Source organism: Symphalangus syndactylus, chromosome 20 (assembly GCF_028878055.3).
Source record: "Symphalangus syndactylus isolate Jambi chromosome 20, NHGRI_mSymSyn1-v2.1_pri, whole genome shotgun sequence".
NCBI lineage: Eukaryota > Metazoa > Chordata > Mammalia > Primates > Hylobatidae > Symphalangus > Symphalangus syndactylus.
The window spans coordinates 51,202,613-51,225,089 of record NC_072442.2 but is presented as its reverse complement, the minus strand read 5'-3'; the positions used below and the strand labels follow the sequence as shown (position 1 = coordinate 51,225,089).

Genomic DNA, 22,477 nt, shown 5'->3' with positions numbered 1-22,477 from the left:
CCCACCCCATGACCTCCACCCATACTCTACCCTGTGACAGTCCCTAGGCATGCCGCACACAGTCACCTCTATGCTTCCTGCCCTTTCCTCGGCTAGCAGTTTTTTCTTCCTCTCATCCATCTTGAAAGTTCCTACTCATTCTTCAATGTCCCAGTCAAATCTCATCACGTCTATGAAGGCCTCCATTATCCCACATAGGAGTTACTGATGTCTCCTGTTCCCTTCCTGGCCTATTATATGTCAGTTATGTATTTCTGAAGCTCCTTTTTACTTCTTGTGTAAAAAGTATAAGTTTTTTTCTTTCAGAAAGCCTAAAGGAAGTATTTTGATGACGTCACACTCCCTAAGTTTTAATTGAACAAAAAATTCTTTTCTCTCTGCCGTGTAAAGGTGAACAACTCCTGAATGGAGTCAGTGTTTACAATGGTGTTAAGAAATGTTCTGCTGTGAGGTTGTGGGGTCTCGGTTCCCTTTAGCTGGAAGGTGGGAGATTCAGGCACAAAATCCTCATTAGTGTTCATTCGAGCTGCCTAAGTAAATCCGGGGTGCACCGGTGGGACAACGGCTGCCTTTGTCTTCGTATTTTGTGTTTCGTATCGAATACCATATCTGGCAAGACATGCCTTCTCAAACATAAGGAGATAATTGGTACTTTGAGGGAGAGGTTTAGCTTATTTATAATTGTCAAGAGTTTAAATATGCAGAAAAGAAAGAGCAGTCGTAGCTTGCCTCTTGAAAAATGCCCTCAAACCAGGTCAGAACTCTCTGTCTAAATCAGATATTTTGAATGATATTTAACTGAAGGTTAGATGTGGATCTTTTATTTTAAGTTTTGCTTTAAAATAGGAAACTGTATGTTTATCAACAAATTAATTTCTTCTTAAACTCCTCTTATTTGTAGCACTGTTGCTCACCGAAATCCCTCGTGATTAATCTGCTATCTAGACCATTCTATTTCCTATGCGGTGGTGATATTCAAGGCAGGGGATAGAAATGGCCTGGTCTTCTTTTTTTTTTTTTTTTTTTTTTTTTTTTTATTTGAGACAGAGTCTCGCTCTGTCACCCAGGGTGGAGTGCAGTGGCGCGATCTTGGCTCACTGCAGCTGAAATGGCCTGGTCTTCTTGCTTATTTTCCTTGATCTTGGCAGCACCTAACACCTACTTTCCATCCTTCCTTTGTGAAACCCAAAGCCTTACTCCCTGCTCTCCTAACTTTCATCTCATCTCTGGAGCCATTTCTGGTCATTCCCTGCTTCTGCTTCCTTCTCCTACATCCTAAATGTGGAAGTCCCTTATAGATGAGCCTTGGCTCCTGGGACATTCCTGTTTCCCCTTTCCCCTTCAGAGAGCTCTTCCATTCCCGGGGCTACAGCTTCTTCTTCTGGCCTGTGATTCTTGGGCCTCTAGTCCTGCTTTTCTCCTGAGCTCTACTCACATATTTCCTCATGAATGTCTCCTCTGCTCCTCAAACTAAGTAAATGCAAACCCCCAAACATACCTTGTGTCCTACCCACACCCAGACCAACTCCCTGTACTGTACCCATTGCCTTGTCTCTGCAGGAACATCACCCTTCTAGGCACATGGCTGAAGCATATACTCTCGCATAACTCATCTCTTGCTTCTATTCTATGAGACAGGTAATTAATCAGCTTCTATTTTATGACCTTCCCATAGCCATCACCTCAGATCAGACTAGGAGTTCCTCACTTTCCTAGATCACTCCAGCAGCTCCCAGCTGCCCCCCTGAATCCCAGAATCTCCTCTCCTGAGATTTCATCGCAATATTTCCATATCAATCCTCTTCCCTTCTCCACCTCCCAGTAATAAATGGGCACAGTACAGGGTTAGATGTCAGGTTTCAATCGCGGTTCTAGCAGTTACGCACTGTGAACCTGTTTCCTTCTCTATGGAATGAGTAGATAATGTCTGTCTTCCAAATTGTATGTAAGAATTAAATAGAATCATCACAGTATGTAAAAGATTATGCATTAATTGCTTAATACAGTATCTGGCACATATAAGGTGTTCATAATGTGGGGTTTTCTTTGCTTTTTCTATTTTTTACTACATTCAATCTAAATTTGTTGACATAACCTTTACTACCTTCCATAATTTCAAGGTGCCACCTACCTATTCAACAACAACTTTGTTCAGCCTTTTACTCATTAAAACAATATTTACTAAGCATTTGCTATGTGCCCAGTGCTCCAACCTTACTTCTGTGTATAAATTGTAAATATCAGGGAGACTCCAAAACCCCCATCAGCCTCACTGAGTATCAGCCTTATTCTGTAGGTTTTCTTGGGTCTTTTATTAACAAAGTCAGTATAAACCTCAAGAGTCTTTCTCCACCTACCCTTTGGTTGGGGTTTTTGTCCTTTGTTGATGAAAACTACCTTTTTTAGGAAGTCTAGCCCCAATCGAAAAGACCTAGTCACCCTCTTTCTGAGAGGAAAGTCAGACATTGTAAACAGAAGTGAAAAACACCCTATCCTTCCCCCAGGTTTTCCCCAAACGCTTTCAGGGATGTACCTTGCAACATAGAGAAGATGCTTCCTTCTAACTTGTTTAAACTTGGTCTTGCATATATTCATGTTCTTCAACATGTACCTGTCCAGACTTTCCACATTCAGCCTTTCTCATCCCATGCCTATAGAATTGCTATACTGCTCAAACTGCTTTAGGACCTGTACCAGCTCTTCTTTAAAAGAATGGAGTATTCATAGTATATATCAATCTAAGAAAAGAAAAAATATTAAGAATGTTATTATTAAGAAGAAAAACATTAGAAATGAGACCAAAATTATATATTCTAGCAAGAAAGGAGCTGGCATTTGGTTTTAGAAGAAAAGAGGCATGAGTCATTGACTATCTCAACCATATATAAAAAGTCTGATAGTGAGTAAACCGGAGAAACACAGAAGAGGAAAGAGCATGATGAAACCAACTCCCCTCCTTCGGGGTGAATCTCTAAGATCCTCTTTGATCTCAGCAGCCCCGTAGGCCCTGGTGTTTGCCTCCGACTTTCTCAGCTTTGAAGCCAGCCTACTTATTAATAGCCACTGTGCTGATTAAGAACTGCAATACTGAGATGACAGAATCTTCTCTTTGTCTTTAGGGAAAGCATGTGTGATGAGTTTACTCTAGACATTCTGAAGACCTTGTCATTTTGAGACAAAGACAGACTTAACACCAAAGGTTGTAAGCTCTGTGTGATTCGTTCATTCATCAGCAAATATTTATTGTATTGAGTTGCTAGCATATGCCAGGCACCATGCTAAATGCTGAGGCCGTAGCAGTCGGCAAAACAAACACAGTCCCTACCTAGTGGAGCTCGGTCTAGTCACAGGGGTCAGCCAACTTTCTATAAAGGGCCAGATAACAAATGTTTCAGGGCTTTGTGAGCTATAAGGTCTCTGTCAAGACTACTCAATACTGCCATGGTCATGAGAAAGCAATCACAGACAATAAGTAAACAAATGAGCATGGCTGTGTTCCAGTAAAACTTTATTTACAAAAACAAGCAGTGTCCCAAATTTGGTCTGCAGGCTGAAGTTTGTTGACCCCTGGTTTAACAGATGTGATACACATAAATGTAAGTGAATATTTTGCATATTCTGTGTTGTTTCAATTCAGACTGTTTGGGTTGCAAGTGACAGAAAATCTAACCCAAACTGAAAAATCCAAAGACAGGGCTAACTTTAGGTACAGATTGATAAAAGGGCTTAGTTTATTTTTCTCCACTTCTCAATTCTTCCCCTGGATTGTCAAAACCCTCAGTTTACTTCATACTCCATGATAGCAAGTTGGTTGTCACAATTCCAGAATGACATCCATGGGGAAAGTCCAGTGAATGAGAGAGTCTGCATCCTTTGACTGTCAGTGACTTTGGTTACCTGGACTTGGATCATGTTCCCAGGCCCTCAATAGTTATGGTCCAGATAATGCGACGTGATGATTGCCTTAGGGTCCTGTCACATACTCTACCCCTGACCCTTGGGTGGGACAGAGAATGGGAGAGGGGTAGATTCCAGTTACCAGAAAACTGGTGAATAATGCTGGAGTAAATGCTGGAATGAATGCTGCTGAATAAAATCTGCACTACATGTGTCTTGTGAAGTTCTAAATGAGTACTTCCCAAGGCCACATTTATTAATAGGAGCTCTGTAATATGGTTTCAGCTTTTCCATCTCCATCAGGAAGTAAAGGGTACTGCTTATATGCAAAATACTGTCCAAAATTTTAATATTCACATGTGTTTATTTTACATCACAACCTCAATCTTTTTTTTTTCCTGTTATCAGTATTTTTATTCAGTTTAGCCTATGCTAGAATATAAATACATAACAATATGTCCTTTCTTGTCATGGGTAGTCTTTTACATAACTAAAATCTGTGGCTAGCAGTTTATATAACAAAAGAAAAGCTAAATCTGTAAATTATCATAAAAGAAGCAAGGATATAGGAAAATAATACATTTTATATGAATTATAAGGGACAGTTACAATGAAAATCCATTACTTTCCTCTCAACCCAATTTTACAAAATAAAGTCAACATGTATTATTCTGTGAGTTGCTAAGAGTACATAAACACTGTGGTCCATTCAAAAGACAGCAGTCAAAGACAGAATGTTATCTGCATTTCATGTACTATTCTTAGTTCTTTACTGGAGCTGAGCTTCCTTTCATAGTCTTCTTTAGGTGGTGGTAATTTGGCAAGATTTTCATGGAGAAATCCAGCTGTAGTGTCTGAGGCTGCGGTCGCTCAGCCTGCACCCAACGAAGGCAGTCTGCACCATAGATCACCGTATTCTCAGGGATGACTTCAAAAGTGTTCAGGTCGCCACAAGCGCCAGTGAGACAGCCACTTGTCAATATTACATTTCTGCCTACATATGCCTTTAATTCAATGACATTATTATCTCCCATCTTCATGGCTTGGGAATGACAGCCAACTTCAAACACATTATTGGTGCCAATGATCATAGGTTTTGGTTCTGGATCTCCAGTGTCAGGAGTGATATTATCCGAGGAAGCATTTATGATAAGGGCCTGTTCTTCTATCAGGTTCCCTTTGCCAATCACTATTGGCCCGGTTTCCACAATAATTCGTGCTTTAGGATGGATCACTGTCCGAGCTCCTCTTCTGAGTCTTTGCCGCCATGGTACGGCCCCAATGACAAACTCAATCTTATTCGGAATTTAAGTCTTCGATTCATGAACGAATTCAGACAGTTTATTAGTAATTTTCTGGTCTTTGACTGTGTTATCCATTTTCCATCTTTTCTCTGTGTGTGAATCCTTAGAGGTAGACTTACCAGACCTTTGTTTTCTTTTTGGTGTCAGAGAATCTTTTGAACTACCTGAAGCTGGATTTAGAGCATCTAAACCTATTATTGTACTAGGTTTGAACCACTCACTCATGCTAAAGCCACCTTTTTCTCCACAGGATCAGAAAATGGTCCTGAAAATATAACCCTCTCCAGAAACTAGTTCATGCCACCCTTCAAACAACAGAGGTCAGCAACTGCTCCCTGCACCAGCCACCTCGTTGCCTTGGAGTCCCAGGCCTGTTAAGCAGCAGGTTTCACTCCCTTGCGGTGGAATGGTTCCTATGAACAGGGAATGGAGGACCCCTATTGCGCTGCACGCTTGGTTTGAGAGGACGCCAGTTAGAATAAAGAACCTAAAGAGGAAATGATATTGAAGAAAGGGGGCAAATGAATATTTTTAAGATTGTTAAGAAAATTGCAGTTATTTTTACATTTTCACTTTATACTTCAGAATCAAAGTACATGAGCTCTGCAGCGGAGCACCTTTCTTAAAACGGATTTTTCTTGGCAGTTGCTGTGGCAACACATGATACTTTAACCCCAATAAAAAAATGGAATTTCTTAGAAGGCGGTACATTTTCTCACCTGTACTACAGCATTTTTTTGGCATCATCTTTTACTACTATTTCTTTCATTCCTATTCTTTTTTTTTTTTTTTTTTTTTTTTGATGGAGTCTCGCCCTGTTGCCAGGCTGGAGTACAGTGGTGCAATCTCGGTTTACTGCAACCTCTGCCTCCTGGGTTCAAGCGATTCTCCTGCCTCAGCCTCCCAAGTAGCTGGGACTACAGGTGCGCACCACCACGCCTGGCTAATTTTTGTATTTTTCACAGAGATGGGGTTTCACCATGTTGGCCAGGCTGGTCTCGATCTCCTGACCTCGTGATCTGCCCGCCTCAGGCTCCCAAAGTGCTGGGATTACAGGCATGAGCCACCGCGCCCAGCCCTCGTTCTTATTCTTGAAACCAAAATATACTCATTCCCCTAAAAAGCCTATGCAAAAACGTTTGGCTGCATAAAGGCCCATCCCTCAGAAACATCCTCCACATTCCTGTTTGTGTTACATCTGATCCCTCCCAGCAAGCCTTCCTGTGCCCAGCTCCTGCCCACCTCCTCGGGCCCTTCACCACCCTTCAGAAGCCCTTTGTCTTTTTGTTGCACTCTTCTTACACCAGATGGCCAATTGCAGTGCCTGCCCTTGTCCACCCTGCCTCAGAGTACATGCCATGCTCCAAAGTCACCTCTTTTTCTCCCTCCCCTCCTCCTGCCCGCTTCAATCTACCCACCAGTCAAACTCACTTTACTTAACACATTCTGCTAAGCCAGGCATTCAAAGAACAGTTTCTGGATAAACTAATCCACAACGAGTAGAAGTATATGTTATTTTCCCTTAATCCTCCTATGTATTGGTGGAAATCCAGATGGAAAGAGAGTTTTGAGCTGAGATCCTTCCCTTAAGTCATTTACAATGAAGCAATGGTTCCCCACCTGTGGACCAGAGTTATTGACAAGGATCTGAGAAAATTCATGTGTGCACTGCTATACAATGAATGTTTGTGTCCCCTCCCAAATTCATGTGTTGAATCCCTAATCCCCAATGTGATAGTATTCGGAGGTGGCCTTTGGGAGGTAATTAGATCTAGATGAGGTCATGAGGGTAGGTCCCCCATAATGAGATGAATGTCTTTATACAAAGAGGAAGAGAGACCAGAGCGCATCAAGGAAAGGCCATCTGGGGAGGTCCGCATACACATTGCTATAAACTGGAAGCAGGAAGAGAGCTCTTGCCAAGAACCTGGCCATGTTGGCACCCTGATCTTGCACTTTCAGCCTCCAGAACTGTGAGAAATATATGCTTATTGATTAATCTGCTCAATCTATGGTATTTGTTATAGCAGCCCAAACTAAGACCCTCACTAGCCATTGTTGGTATCCTGGATAAACAGGCACTACTGTTTTTCAAATATATATAGATTGTCTTGAATTATAAAATCTAAATTCATTTAAAATTGATTCTGGATTCATAGGAGCTTTTGGTAAGGTACTTTCTCAATCCACAGATACCAAAAAATACAAAAACATTTCAGTGGAGTCCTCAATCATTAATTTATGCCAATAATTTGCTATAAGGATTTCTAATGTTGCAAATAATTAGGAATAGCAATAAAGTTTAATGATAGAGAATTGGCTAAATGGAATATATATATAAATATAATTCATACTATATACATAATATGAAATATATATAATAAAAATCTATTAAGTCATAATGATAACTAATGTTTATTGAACATTTATTATGTGCAACTGTTAAAAAAATTTTGCAGGTGTTAAATCATCTAATCTTCACAGTGACCTTGAAAAGTTATTTTCCTGATAAGGAAACTGAGGCACAGAGAAGTTACTCTTCCTGGGAGCACACAGATTAGGGGCACAACTCAGACCCAGCTCCAGACACTGCAGTTTCAGCATCTGGGCTCTTAATCCCTACACTTTATTAAATCAAAAGATTACAAAACAGTCTGTCCTTTTCTACTAGATGGCTCTATTAGGTCATATTACCAGGCACCCCCTCAGCTCCAAACACTCTACAATGATTGATAAAATATAAAAAGATCTCATTGTGGTTTTGATTTGCATTTTCCTGATCATTAGTGATGTTGAGCATTTTTCGCCATTTGTATACCACCTTACACTCTCAAGAATGGCCATCATCAGCTGGGCGCAGTGGCTCATGCCTGTTATCCCAGCACTTTGGGAGGCCAAGGCAGGCGGATCACCTGAGGTCAGGAGTTGGAGACCAGCCTGGCGAACATGGTGAAACCCTATCTCTACTAAAAATACAAAAATTAGCTGGGTATAGTGGTGGTGCATGCCTTAATCTCAGCTACTCAGGAGGCTGAGGCAGGAGAATCACTTGAACCTGTGAGGTGGAGTTTGTAGTGAGCCGGGACCATGCCACTGCACTTCTGCCTGGGTGACAGAGTGAGACTTTACAAGAAAGAAAGAAAGAAAGAAAGAAAAGGAAGAAAGGAAGGAAGGAAAGAAGGAAGGAAAGGAAAGGAAAGGAAAGAAAGAAAGGAAGGAAGGAAGGAAGGAAGGAAGGAAGGAAGGAAGGAAGGAAGGAGAAAGAAAGAGAGAAAGAGAGGAAGGAAGGAATGACCATAATCAAAAAATCAAAAAATAATAGATGTTAGTGTGGATGCGGTGAAAAGGGAATACTTCTACACTGCTGGTGGAAATGTAAACTAGTACAACCACTATGGAAAACAGTGTGGACATTTCTTAAAGAAGTGAAAGTAGAACTATCACTTGATCCAGCAATCCCACTACTGGGTATCTACCCAGAGGAAAATAAGTCATTAAATGAAAAAGATACTTGCACACAACTGTTTATGGCAGCACAATTCACAAGGGGTGCATAAATGTGGAACCAACCCAGATGTCCATCAATCAGTGAGTGGATAAAGAAACTGTGGTCTATATGCAATAGAATACTACTCAGCCATGAAAAGGAATGAATTAATGGCATTCACAGCACCCTGAATGGAGTTGGAGACTATTATTCTAAGTGAAGTAACTCGAGAATGGAAAACTAAACATCGTATGTTCTCACTCGTAAGTGGGAGCTAAGCTATGAGGATACAAAGGAATAAGAATGACACAATGGACTTTGGGGACTCAGGGAGAAAGGGTGGGAAGGGGGCGAGGAATAAAAGACTATACACTGGGTTCAGTGTATACTGCTCGGGTGATGGGTGCATGAAATTTTCACAAATCACCACTAAAGAACTTACTCATGTAACCAAATACCACCTGTTCCCCAAAAACCTTATGGAAATAAAAAATATATATACATAAAATATATATATATAGAGAGAGAGAAAGAGAGTGAAAGAGATAATTAGAAAAATGTATTTGTTTTCTTGGCTCACTGCAACCTCCACCTCCTGGGTTCAAGCGATTCTCCTGCCTCAACCTCCCTGAGTAGCTGGGACTACAGGCACTCGCCACCATGCTCAGCTAATTTGATTCTCCTGCCTCAGCCTCCCTGAGTAGCTGGGACTACAGGTACTCCCCACTATGCCCAGCTAATTTTCTTTTTTTCTTTTGTATTTTTAGTAGAGAAGAGTTTTCACCATGTTGGCTAGGCTGGTCTTGAACTCTTGACTTAAGGTGATCTGCCCACCTTGGCCTCCCCAAGTGCTAGGATTACAGGCATGAGCCACCGCTCCCGGCCAGTATTTGGTATTAAAAGCAAGACGAACATCTCTGTGATGTAAAAACAGAGCAGAACCCAAGTAGTGAGTGAAGCCACAGCTTCCAGGTACTGAGCCCAGCAACAAGCAGAGGCAGCTGGGAGGAAACCTGTTAGGGATGACAGGGACTAAAAATGCTAGAAGTGCTCCTTGCCAGGAAAGTGCTAGGAGCCTGGGTTGCAGCTTGAAAGCAAGGGCTGGTGTGGGGCCCGTTTTTGCTAATGAAGCTCGTGCCTGCCACACTCAGGGCTATATGGCTTGTCTAAAGGGGAGTCAGTTGGCCCCAACACAGCCTCATCATGAAGGTCTGTCCAAGCTCCCTCCCCCTGGGTGCCTAGATCTGCCCCCTCCCTGACATCACCACAGAGCAGGGGCCCCCAACATCCAGAGGTCCAGATGGACACAGTGGCAAAACCCCACACAACAAGAAAGAATAATCAGAGAAAAAAACGAACCATCCTGTTGTGAGAAAAAGCACAGGGCATTGGTGAATGAATTGAAAGAAAGAAAACATGTCTGGTATTCCAGAGGCCAGGTGACTCTCTGGAGTTGCAGGAGGTTAGGAGGTGGATAGGGCCAGACAGTACAGGGCCTTGTTGGCCATATACAGGATATGAATTTTGATCTTAAAAGTTAAGCAAATTCTGCTTGAAAAGCAAAACCAACATACCAATATTGCAGTCATGCAGGTGCAAGATGAATGTATTGAATGTATTCTGGATTGGGATGGTACCGGTGGCAAAGTGGAAAGAGATTCAGGAGATAACATCAATAGAATTCTTACTTAGTTCCCCTTTTTCTCTGCTGAACTGACCCCAGAAATGCTTGTTGGGCTTTGTAAAGTAGTATTAGGCACACTTTTTTTTTTTTTTTTTTTTTGAGACAGGGTCTCATTTAGTTGCCCAGGCTGGGTGCAGTGGCACAAACATAGCTCACTGCAGCCTGGATCTCCTGGGCTCAAGTGACCCTCCCACCTCAGACTTTCAAGTAGCTGGGACCGCAGATGCATGCCACCATGCCCAGCTAATTTTTTTTTTTTTATTTTTAGTAGAAATGAGATCTCATTATGTTGCCCAGGCTGGTCTTGAACTCTTGAGTTCAAGCGATACTCCTGCCTCAGCCTCCCAAAGTGCTGGCATTAGAGGCATGAGCCACCACACCTGGCCTCATGCACACTTATTTTCCTGAACTGCTTCACCCTTACCTCAAAATATGATAATAAAGGACTATGCAGAGACATATAAACCACCACTGTAGCATAAACCAGTGGCGATGTAATAGGTTCCTCTTTTCTCAGCTCCTCAAAAGACAATTTTGTGTTAGGCACATTGGAGCTTGCAATAAAATAACTTGCATTTGAGGCCTGTGCCTAAGCTGATTGCACAGAGCTGCACATTTCCATCTTAGTTTTTGTTTTATTATAAACAAGTTGACATATTTGACATGGTTTTGACATATTGACATGACTGGTTGATACAGTGTGTGTTTGTTTGTTTGTTTGTTTGTTTGTTTTGAGACAGACTGTCACTCTGTTGCCCAGGCTGGAGTGCAGTGGCACGATGTTGGCTCACTGCAACCTCCACCTCCTGGCTTCAAGTGATTCTTCTGCCTCAGCCTCCTGAGTAGCTGGGATTACAGGCGCCTGCCACCGTGCCTGGCTAATTTTTGTATTTTTAGTGGAGACGGGGTTTCGCCATGTTGGCTAGGCTGGTCTTGAACTACTGACCTCAGGTGATCCACCCACCTCGGCCTCCCAGAGTGCTGGGATTACAGGCATGAGCCAATGCACCCGGTCAATACAGTGTTTTTTCAATAAAAACATCATAAAATATGTTTTAGTTCTCCCTTTGCTATTTTTAATGAAATTATAGATTTTCAAGGCTCCTTTTTTCCAATGTCACTCTGAATTTTTATCTCTAGGGACCCTTTGGCTCAAGTCACATTCCATACACCTTATAGTCTCTTATTTATGCAAATGAGCATTTGTCTGGTTACCCATGATTTCAGTTTTACTTGATTGGAACATGAAACTCTAGTTAGGGATGGTCTTGGTCTTCACAGTTCACTTTAAAAGTTAAGGGAATCATAGTGTCAGTGCCATGCCTTGGAGGGAAAAGTGGGCAGTCTGTTGCCACGGAGCAGGGCATAGCCCTTTGGTCACATGGGCACCATGTTATAAAGACCCCATTTCAGCTCAGCTTACAGGAGTCATTACCAATTATAGAAATGTCATTATCACAATGTCCTGAGTGAGTTTCCTAACTTTATTTTGCTAAAGGAAGGAAGATGAAGGAAGGTAGAGAGAGAAGTAACCGTGGTGGGGAGAGGGAAGCCCCTCTCTTTGGTGCGATATGGTTGAGGGATGTGGAAGAGCACGTAATTATCCACAGTGCTTTTTGAGGATGGTGGGAATGGAGAGAGGATGGAAATGAGCCACAGCAGAACAGCCTTTGAATACCTTCGTGTTTAATAGAAATCACTCACTGGTATAATAGGACACTTTATGCTAATGAGTTTAATATTCAAATATAATAATAAAATACATGTATGTGTAAAAATTTTGATCTTGAATCAAAGGAATTGTGTGTCCATCAAACCCTTTGCCTAACTCCACTCAACCTCATCTTGCTTCATGGTCTGTTGTAAGGCCAGATTGTTTCACAGTCAGGCAGTTCCAAGTTCATGAATAGTCCACAGGTAAAAGTTCGCATTCCCTCATTGTTTCCCCTTAAACACAGCCTGGGTCAGAGGTGGGGATAGAAAAGCGGTAGCAAAAGCCAGGCATGGTGGCTTATGCCTATCATCTTAGTACTTTGGGAGGCCAAGGCATGAGGATCACTTGAGCCCAGGAGTTTGAGACCAGCCTAGGCAACATAGTGAGAAACTATCCATATGGGGAAAAAAGAAATTAGCTGGGTATGGTGGCACGCACCTGTAGTCCCAGCTACTCGGGAGGCTGAGGTGGGAGGATCACCTGAGCCTTGGGAGGTTGAGGCTGCAATGAGCCGTGATTGTGCCATGGCACTCCAGCCTAGATAACAGAGCAAGACCCTGTCTCTTGAAAAAAAAAAAAAAAAAAAAAAGGTCAGGCACAGTGGCTCATGCCTGTAATCCCAGTACTTTGGGAGGCCAAAGTGGGTGGATCACCTGAGGTCAAGAGTTCGAGACCAGACCAACATGGAAAAACCCTGTCTCTACTAAAAATACAAAATTAGCCGGGAATGGTGGTGCATGCCTGTAATCCCAGCTACTCAGGAGGCTGAGGCAGGAGAATCGCTTGAACCCAGGAGGCGGAGGTTGCGCTGAGCTGAGATCATGCCATTGCATTCCAGCCTGGGCAACAAGAGCAAAACTCAGTCTCAAAAAAAAATAAGTAACAAGAATCAAGAGTGATATATAGGAATATAAACTAATTATTTCCTTTTCTTTTGTCATTTTGCCATGTGACAAATTTACATGTATCCTTCACTGGTTGGATTTTTGAATATGTACTTCTTTGGGGAATTTGTGGAACTTTTATTTTAGGTCAGACATGTACGTTGCATTTGTGTAGGTTTTCTTCAATTGGTCATATATAAATCCGTACTAAGCTAAAATTTTTAAATCAGTGGGAAAGTGTGGGGAGTCCTCTGGAACCAGTTGTTGTTGTCATTGTTGTTATTGTTGTCACTTTTTTAAAAAGATCAATGACTAGATGGATGTCTGGAAGCACTGCAGTTCAACGCCCCATCCCCTGGCCCTGGCCCCTGTTGTGCTGGGGAAAGCACTAGAGCATGGTAGCAAAGACTCCTCTAACCCACGTGTCTCTGGCATTCTCTTCCCCCTAGGGTGGAAAAATCAACTCAGCATTTAGAAGGATTATTTGAGAAACTGTAGAGCAAAGTGGACAATCATATGTGCTTGAGAGTCAGACTACCTGAGTTCAAATCATGTTTTACCTCTCTGTGCTTCCCTCATTGGGTGATCAGAAGGATTAAATCCATATAAAAACATGGAGAGTCACACCTGGCACACAGAAAGTCCTCAGTAAATGTTTGCTTGTGGTAACTTTATTAACCTCATAAATAGAATGAAAACAGATTGGTTAAAGTTTTTCATGACTTTATTAAAGTAACAGGATTCAGCTTTATATAATGATTTTTAAATTGAGCATTTGAGTTTAAGGATTCAGGGTAGTAATATTTTCCCAGTTGACAGTCTCACTCATACATGAGGTAATTTCATATTTTCCAGAGGCTTATTTTAAATTCATTCAAATTCACTGAAATCACAAAAACTAAGAATAAAGGAGTAGACAGGAAGTATAAATGCACAAATCTTCAATAAATGTTGGAAAATGTAACTTCTGAATTTGAAAAGTGATGGAAGGAATAATGGTGATCAAAGAGCAACCTTAGTCACACCCAATCTTCTACTCTCGATGGCCTAGACTCCTGCTAGAGAGAAACCATCACATGTGAATAGTGGGCAGGGTGGGAGGAAGGAGAGTCAAGAGAAACCAACCATGAGCATGAACCAAAAGGCTTAAGTACTTGGCCGTGACCTCCAAAGTACTTGAACACTGAGGGACATAGGCCCCCAGAGCAAATGAAATCATAGATTTGGTCAAAGTGTAATGAAGACAACAAAACCAAAGCATAGCTGTGGCCTGACCCCAGCTGCCCCCGCCACACCTCAACTCTCAGCAAATAGCTGGTTCCATTCAAAAATGAGGTGTAATTTTTCTTTTAGAAAAAGGAACTAGCATATTATCTTTGCTGGATTAAAAGAGAGGAGAAGAAAGAATGTGAGCAAATAGTGTTCTGTATATCAAATGGAAAATTACAGGAGGAAGGTTCAGACTAATTACCGTTCTTTATAACAGCTCTTCACAGTGTCAAAGCATTCACAAAACACGTTTAGACATCTCTCAAGGAAAATGGTGGAGGGAGATAGAGAAGTAGAAAAAAGAAGAGACATATTTTAAGATTATATAAGTCAACAGACAGATGAAAAGTGATCTCTCAGAGCTTAGGAAAAATGGTAGACAAAAGCAAACGATTACAGAGATTGAAACCATAGTAGATGAAACAAAAATAGAAAAATCATAACTAAAACCATCCAAGGAAATATAGTAATTAGGCTAGAGGCTATTATACAAAATGAAATGAAAATATAAAATAGATATAAAAGATAAGAAGAGTTTGGTGCAGTGATGCGTGCATGTAATTCCAACTACTCAGGAGGCTGAGGCAGGAAGATTGGTTGAGTCCGGGAGTTGGAGACCAGCCTGGGCAACATAGCAAGACCCTGTCTCAAAATAAAATGATATGAAAGTATAAGTGATAATAGAGAAAATATATAATTATGGGAGATTGTCAAAGAAGGGTCAACACATGCAAAGTTTGTGTCTCTGAAGAAGAGAACCAACAGAAAAAATATATATATAAATATATATATAATAAAATACAAGTAATTATTCTAACAAAGCAAACTTTTGTTCAAATAATGGAATGTAAAGGTAGAAAGGGCAGACACAATGTCTCAGGAAAATTAATATAAAATAATTAGTATCAAAGCATTTCCCAGTGAAGTTACTAAATGAAGGAAAAAGAAAATCTTAGCATCTAAGCAGAAAAAGAAAGTTATATTTAACATGAAAAAAATCAGATTGGCCTCAGACTTTACCATGGCAATATGTAATGCCAGAAAACACTGGAGAAATGTTCTGAGGGGCTCAAGTAATCCTCCTGCCTCAGCCTCCCAAGTATTTGGGACTACAGGTGCACTCCACCATGCCTAGCTAACTTGATCTTTGTGTTCACAAAGTTATGAGAGAAAGAAAGTGGGATTGAAGCATTTTTATACCCAGCAAAGTTGTCTTTTAAATATACAGGCAATGGATAGACTTTTTTGTGTTTTTTACTGTGAATACACTTTATAATTTGTGTTTACAATTGAAATTCTGGAAATTCAAAATCAACATCTTTGCCTATGAGCTCCTTATAAACACCAGAAAAAGTTTTGACCTTGTGTTCCATATTGTTCTGCTGTGCTTTGTCCAAATTAACCTGTATGAGCTGGCTGCCATCCAGTTTGACGTGAGAAGACCAAATCCTCAAGGACTGCATTGTAAATGCAACCCAGCTAAGCCTTGAGGTCTGAGTTCATCTCCAGCTTCAGAAGACCCTGGAAAATGCCAGACTTGAACTTGTCCGGCTTCTCACCATTGGGCTTCACCATCTTGGCACTCAAACAGAACATGGCCTTCTTGCTGAGTGCCAGCTTAGGAAAACAGATAGACATTCTAAACAGGTAAGGATGTAAGAAATGGTGCATGCCCCAGTTCCCCAGCTATGGCTACTTTCTGGTCCCCAACGCAACCATAGCTGAAGAACAACAGCAAGTTGAGTCGTTCGTGAAGGCTGGCAGTGATGGGGCCAAGATTGGGAACTGCCCCTTCTCCTAGAGACTGTTCATGGTGCTGTGGCTCAAGGGAGTCACCTTCAGTGTCATCATCATTGACACCAAGAGGCAGACCGAGATTGTGCAAAAGCTGTGCCCAGAAGGGCAGCTCCCATTCCTGCTGTATGGCATGGAAGAGCACAAGGACACCAACAAGATTGAGGAATTTCTGTAGGCAGTGCTGTGCCCTCCCAGGTACCCCAAGCTGGCAGCTCTGAACCCTGAGTCCAGCACAGCTGAGCTGGACATATTTGCGAAATTTTCTGCTTACATCAAGAATTCAAAGCCAGCACTCAATGACAATCTGGAGCAGGGACTCCTGAAAGTCCTGAAGGTTTTAGACAGTTACTTGACATCCCCCCACTCAGGAGAAGTGGATGAAACCAGTTCTGAAGATGAAGGCATCTCTCAGAGGAAGTTTCTGGATGGCAATGAGCTCACCCTGGCTGACTGCAACCTGTTGCCAATGCTCCACATAGTGCAAGTGGTATGTAAGAAGTACCAGGGGGGCCGGGTGTCATGGCTCATGCCTGTAATCCCAGCACTTTGGGAGGCTGAGGCAGGCAGATCACTTGAGGTCAGGAGTTCAAGACCAGCCTGGCCTACAAGGTGAAACCCCGTCTCTACTAAAAAAAAAAAAAAAAAAAAAAATTAGCCAGATGTGGTGGTGCGTGCTTGTAATCCCAGCTACTCAGGAGGCTGAGGCAAGAGAATAGCTGGAACCTGGGAGGCAGAGGTTGCAGTGAGCCAAGATCATGCCACTGCACTCCAGCCTGGGCGACAGAGTGAGATGCCATCTCAAAAGAAAAAAAAAAAGTACCAGGGATTCACCATCCCTGAGGCCTTCTGGGGCGTGCATCAGTACTTGAGCAATGTCTATGCTCAGGAAGAATCTGCCTCTACCTGTCCAGATGATGAGATCAAGCTCGCCTATGAGCAAGGATCCAAGGCCCTCAAGCCCCTCTTGGGACTCCTTCAGCCCCCTCCATTTGCCCCACAAAGGCCCTGGTGGTTTCCACATTGCTACCCAAAGGATACACTCCAGAATGGCCAGTGGACAGGGAATCCTGGAGCACTTGTCCCGGGACGGTGTGGTGGAAGAGGGGATAAGGGAAAGAAATAGGGAGCCTGGGTGAGATTTTTACTGTGGGGTGGGAATGGGTAGGACAACATATTTCAGTAGTAAAATACAGAATAAAATTTGTTTAAAAAGGAAATAGTGCATGCATGAGTTGTTTTTAAAAGAGTTGAAACTCAAACTTTCAGAACCAGTGTTGAGTGATAGAAAAAAAAATAGTCAATATATAACCCATGAACCCTCAATAAATGTTACCTTGAGGTCTGGTTTATAAAGCATGTGTTTTGCTTTGCATTTTTCCTTCATTTGAGTCAGCTAACTGACTCAAGTAAGTGAGTAGCTGGAACTTGCTCACTTGGAAGTAAGTTGAAGAAGAGAAGGTGAGAAAAATCAGTAGATGGGAGAATCAACAGATATTTCATCAGCAAAGACTTTGCATCTGTGGGAGAGATCATGTTTTATTATTTCTTTTTTTCCTTTAGGTATAAGTCACAGGATTATAGCGTATCCCAAAAAAAGCACTTTGCCAAAAATTGGAAATTTACATTCTAGAACAGTGGCCACAGGATTTTAGTAGGTGATGAAATGAATTCTTAAGCACATTTCTTCCTTAATTCAGTTTAGTGTAAGAAAAGTTGGGTCTTAAAGACTGTTAATTTTAAATTATCTTCAGCAAATTGATAGGCTTATCCAACTCAACTCAGTTGTACACAATTTTCAGAGTATATTGCCTATTTCCAGGTGTGTATAGTGTGTATGATGAATCACTTGGTACGATACACTGCAACTCAGCTTTAATGTTTGGTTAAGTCATACACAGCACATGCAACAGATTTTTAAAATAATTAATTCTATCATATTTCATAGTAGGAGGAAGAGAAATGCAGAAACACAGCTCGAAAAAGACACCAATATCTACACATGCATATTCATGTCTCATCCATGCACATCTTCATCCTATTCAGGCATATTCTTCCAAAGGCTTTTCTTCTACCCTCTCACTCCTTTAGCCTTGAGAGAGATGAACGGGATGAGCCACCAACCTAGTTTTTTTACTAGCTCAGTGAGCATCAGTTAGTTAAACACAGACCCGATAGTATTCGGAAGGCAGAAAGAAACCAGGAACCAGGAACCTTCCTATGCCCAGTGCACTCTACCTGTCTACTTGTGTCAAAGGGGGTTGGAGACATAGCTATGCAGATTCTCCTTCATTCATGTCTTCATGATTATATGAATCACATTTAGTGCCCCAACTACCTGACAGTTTGGAGGAGTAGGAATTTTGGGGGGTTTTTGGGGAGAAAGTCTCACTCTGTCACCCAGACTGGAGTGCAGTGGCCCAGTCTTGGCTCACTGCAGCCTTGATCTCCTGGGCTCAAAGGATCCTCTCACCTCAGCCTCCCAGGTAGCTGAGACTATAGTTGTGCACCACCATGCCCAGCTAATTTTTATATTTTCTTAGAGATGCTCAGGCTGATCTCAAACTCCTGGGTTCAAGTGATCTGCCCACCTCAGCCTCCCAAAGTGCTGAGACTACAGGCATGAGCCACCACACCCTCAAGGAGTATTTTAATCAAAGCAAAGACATGCTATGAGTTGTCCTCAGATGACAGCTTAGTATGGTTGGAGTTCACATCCTGATCAAGGAGAGGCTGCAGGGCTAGCATAGTGGGGAACCTCATGAGTGAAAAGGAGAGAACAATTATTTTACTTATTCAGATGCCAAAAATTGTGTTCACAAGGATTTTAAAGAAATAAAGCATTGTTACAGGGACCATCTCTCTCAGAGTCACAGGGTCAGGCTGGGTAGCCTTTTCAGTTTTTAACTTTTTCTTCTTATTTCATCTTTATTGTCTGGTTTCTGACCACGTGTAACAAACCTTTCATTGTGATCAACAGATACTGTTCTGAGACTTCTTAAATTCAAAACAATCATTTATGTGGTAAAAAGATAACTCTTAATTTTTTTCCAATTTAGATAATTGACATACGACAAGAATATGAAACAAAATTGAAAGGATTGATGCCAGCATCCCTAAGACAAGAACTTGAAGACACCATTTCCTCCCTAAAATCACAGGTAATTATTAGAATCAAGGCATTTTCCAAGGATTTAGGGGATACTCTGAAAAGAAACTTGCAAATAAATCTGATTCCAAATTGATGCCACAAATCAATGTGATGTCATTGCATAACCTACTACTCAGGATAAATTTTCATTTTGTTTCAAATTTTTTTCTTACTTGTTTAATAACTCACTGTCTCAATAAGAATTTCCTTAAAGCACCCTTAAAATTGAAAAGTTCAGTCAGTTATAACTTCAATTCATTTACAGTCTACCTTCCAATATAGCCTCATCATTTTATTCTTGGTATCAGGTCCAAAATGCCATCACTTAGCATATGGCTGATTCCTCATTGTGTAGAAGTGCAGAGAAATTGAAAGCACAGTTATGTTAGAAGCACTTTTATTCTGGTGTGTATTTTACATGATCGTTAGAGATAACAAGATGTATCCTAAGTTCAAGGCAAAATAATGACAAGGTATTCAAACAATTAGGTTAAATAGTTCTTGTTGAAATGTGTGGTTCTTGTCTGGGTGTGGTGGCTCATGTCTATAATCCTAGCACTTTGGGAGGCCAAGGCAGGCAGACCACTTGAGGTTAGGAGTTTGAGACCAGCCTGGCCAACATGGCAAAATCCCATCTCTACTAAAAATACAAAAATTAGCTGGGTGTGGTGGCCCATGCCTGTAATCCCAGCTACTTGGAAGGCTGAGGCAGGAGAATCGCTTGAACCCCAGAGGCAGAGGTTGCAGTGAGCCGAGATCACACCACTGCACTCCAGCCTGGGTGACAGAAAAAGACTCTGTCTCAAAAAAAATTATATATATATATATGGTCAGATGCAGTGGCTCACACCTGTAATCCCAGAACTTTGGAAGGTCAAGGCAGGCGGATCACCTGAGATCAGGAATTTGAGACCAGCCTGGCCAACATGGTGAAACCCCATCTCTACTAAAAATACAAAAATTAGCCAGGCATGGTAATGCGCGCCTGTAATCCCAGCTACTCAGGAGGCTGAGGCAGGAGAATCACTTGAACCTGGGAGGCGGAGGTTGCAGTGAGCCGAGGTCATGCCCAATGCACTCCAGCCTGGGTGACAGAGGAAGACACTGTCTCAAAAAAGAAAAAAAAAAAGAAAAGAAATGTGATGTGATTCATGATGTGAGAAAAACTTCTAACATGTTTGAATGTTTTACGTGTTGTTGGTGTCGTGAGAAAGAGTTTACATATTCACATTTCCAATACACTTTGAATTTTTTTTTTTTTTTTTTTTTGAGATGGAGTTTCACTATGTCACCCAGGCTGGAGTTCAGTGGTGCTATCTCAGCTCACTGCACCTTCTGCCTCCCAGGTTCAAGTGATTCTCCTGCCTCAACCTCCCAAGTAGCTGGGATTACAGGTGCACGCCACCATGCCCAGCTAATTTTTAGAGACAGGAGTTTGTTTGTAGAGAAGGGGTTTTGCTATATTGGCCAGGCTGGTCTCCAACTCCTGACCTCAAGCAATTCGCCCACCTCAGCCTCCCGAAGTGTTGGAATTACAAGCATGAGCCACTGCGCCCAGCCCACTTTGAAGTTTAAGACATATTTTTCCTTGAAAAACTCCATGAAGGAAAGGATTTCTTTACTCCCGGTATCAAGTACTGTGCCTGGCACATAACAGTTGCTTAATAAATATATTTATGAATAAAATAAATGGTATGATTTGATGATATCCACGTTATCTATTTATAATATGTAAGATAAAATGTGGAACACATTTTAGCTGCTCTTTTTATATTCCCCTAGTAAAACTTCTCTCATCTGAAAATGAAATGTTCATAAACTCAATCCATATGCTACTGTTTGCGATTTTGCCTCTAAGGGCTATGAAATGTTGTTCATGCCTGCATATAAAAATAAGTAGTGGAGGAGATGGGAATATACAAAGGGTTAAATAATCTTTATTTACATGAAAAGCTACACTCCAGGTGTGGTTTACCCATTAAGTTTGTAGGTGAGCTACAGATAGTGTCAGCTAGGTAGGACCTGACGCCTTCAGAGGAGTTTTTTTAGGAAGAGGAAAAAAAAAGGAATCTGATACCCACCTGCAGGGCTTCTGTTATCATTCATATCATTTCACTGTAATAAAAGCCACTTCAGCCTCCTAAAACTGGATGCTGACCCAGAAAGAGAGTGCTGCCAGCTGCGATAGGGCCTCAGAGTTGGCAGCTGCACGGAGGAGTCACAGGCCATACAGTGAGCAAATTTAGTTTGAAAGCACAGGTGCCTGTGTTTTTTGAGAATTGTTGGAATTCCGATTACAGAGCATGGTTGGGGGAGGGAAGTTGAATCAGTGTAATCCCTGCATCTGTCAAAATTATCAATTGTCCTATGGGTCACTTGAGCAATTGGATAAAATGAAGACGAGGGTGCTATACAAATAAGCAAAACCAGGAGGACCACTTTGAGATGCACCCATTTAGAAAGACCGTGTTTTCTTGTCTTTCAAGCACATTTTCTGTTCTGCCAGCTGTACTCTATTGCATAACTATGTTTCAGGATCAACTGTTGCCATGGTTTCAGTTCAGACCGAAGATGCAAGAATAAACAATTCTGAAACGATCAAATACCACTGACTCTTGATTACATTATAAGTTGGCCCCAAACCAATTGGGTTGTGTAAGGTGCTTTTGAGTCCATGCCTGATACAGGCATCTTTAACAGTATAGAAATGTATGCTTCACAGTAATCAAATGCTTTGTAAAGGTCTGATTTAAGAGAATATGCTAAACAACCCAGTTTCCTCCAGCCTCCTAAGAATGGCGATCTGGGGGTTGTACCTGCTTTGAGCTCTGCACTAGGCGGTTTCTATGGTTGTTTCATGTCATCCTTATAACCTTGGGAAGTAGCTGTCATTAATCCCATTTCACAGATTAAGCATCAAGAGCTTAAGTAATTTTCCTAGAGCCACAGATGGCAAGCCAGGAATTGAACCAAAGTTGGCCTAACTCCAGACAATGCTCGGGCTCTTTCCGCTATGAAGTTCTGTCTCTCCAACCTCAGGGAATCCCTAGGATGGATTGAGGTTTCCAGAAAGCAGTAATTTTCTTTACACTCACTCACTCACTCACTCATTCATTCATTCATTCATTCATTCAACAGCTAGTGAAACCAGCTACAAGCCCAGCCCTGTGAAAGAAACTGGGGTGGAGAGACAGAAAAGTCATTCCTGCCCAAGAGAAGCTCTCAGGTTTAGGGAAGAGATATGAAAACAAATAACCACAAAGCAGTTTGAGAAGTACCAGTAATAGAGGAGA

At 41.6% G+C, this 22,477-nt stretch overlaps 2 protein-coding genes and 1 pseudogene across 7 annotated transcripts in view; 2 read left to right on the top strand and 1 right to left on the bottom strand.

The window, feature by feature from the left end:
* CEP112 (centrosomal protein 112) overlaps nucleotides 1-22,477 on the top strand; it is a 551,576-nt gene that overhangs the window by 526,978 nt on the left and 2,121 nt on the right. For all 6 annotated transcript variants that reach the window (XM_055258901.2, XM_055258899.2, XM_055258897.2 and 3 more), the window contains one exon: nucleotides 19,093-19,194. In XM_055258901.2, coding sequence (XP_055114876.1) covers nucleotides 19,093-19,194 — 102 coding nt within the window. The remainder of the gene's footprint in view (nucleotides 1-19,092; nucleotides 19,195-22,477) is intronic.
* On the bottom strand, nucleotides 4,647-15,702 carry LOC129470526 (dynactin subunit 6-like). Its single transcript, XM_055258374.2, has 3 exons — nucleotides 15,527-15,702; nucleotides 10,048-10,051; nucleotides 4,647-5,192 (listed from the first exon to the last, which is right to left on the bottom strand). Exons 1-3 carry the CDS (start codon nucleotides 15,700-15,702, stop codon nucleotides 4,659-4,661), a joined length of 714 nt encoding a protein of 237 aa, XP_055114349.2. The 3' UTR covers nucleotides 4,647-4,658.
* Nucleotides 15,910-17,352, top strand: LOC129470525 (chloride intracellular channel protein 1-like; annotated as a pseudogene).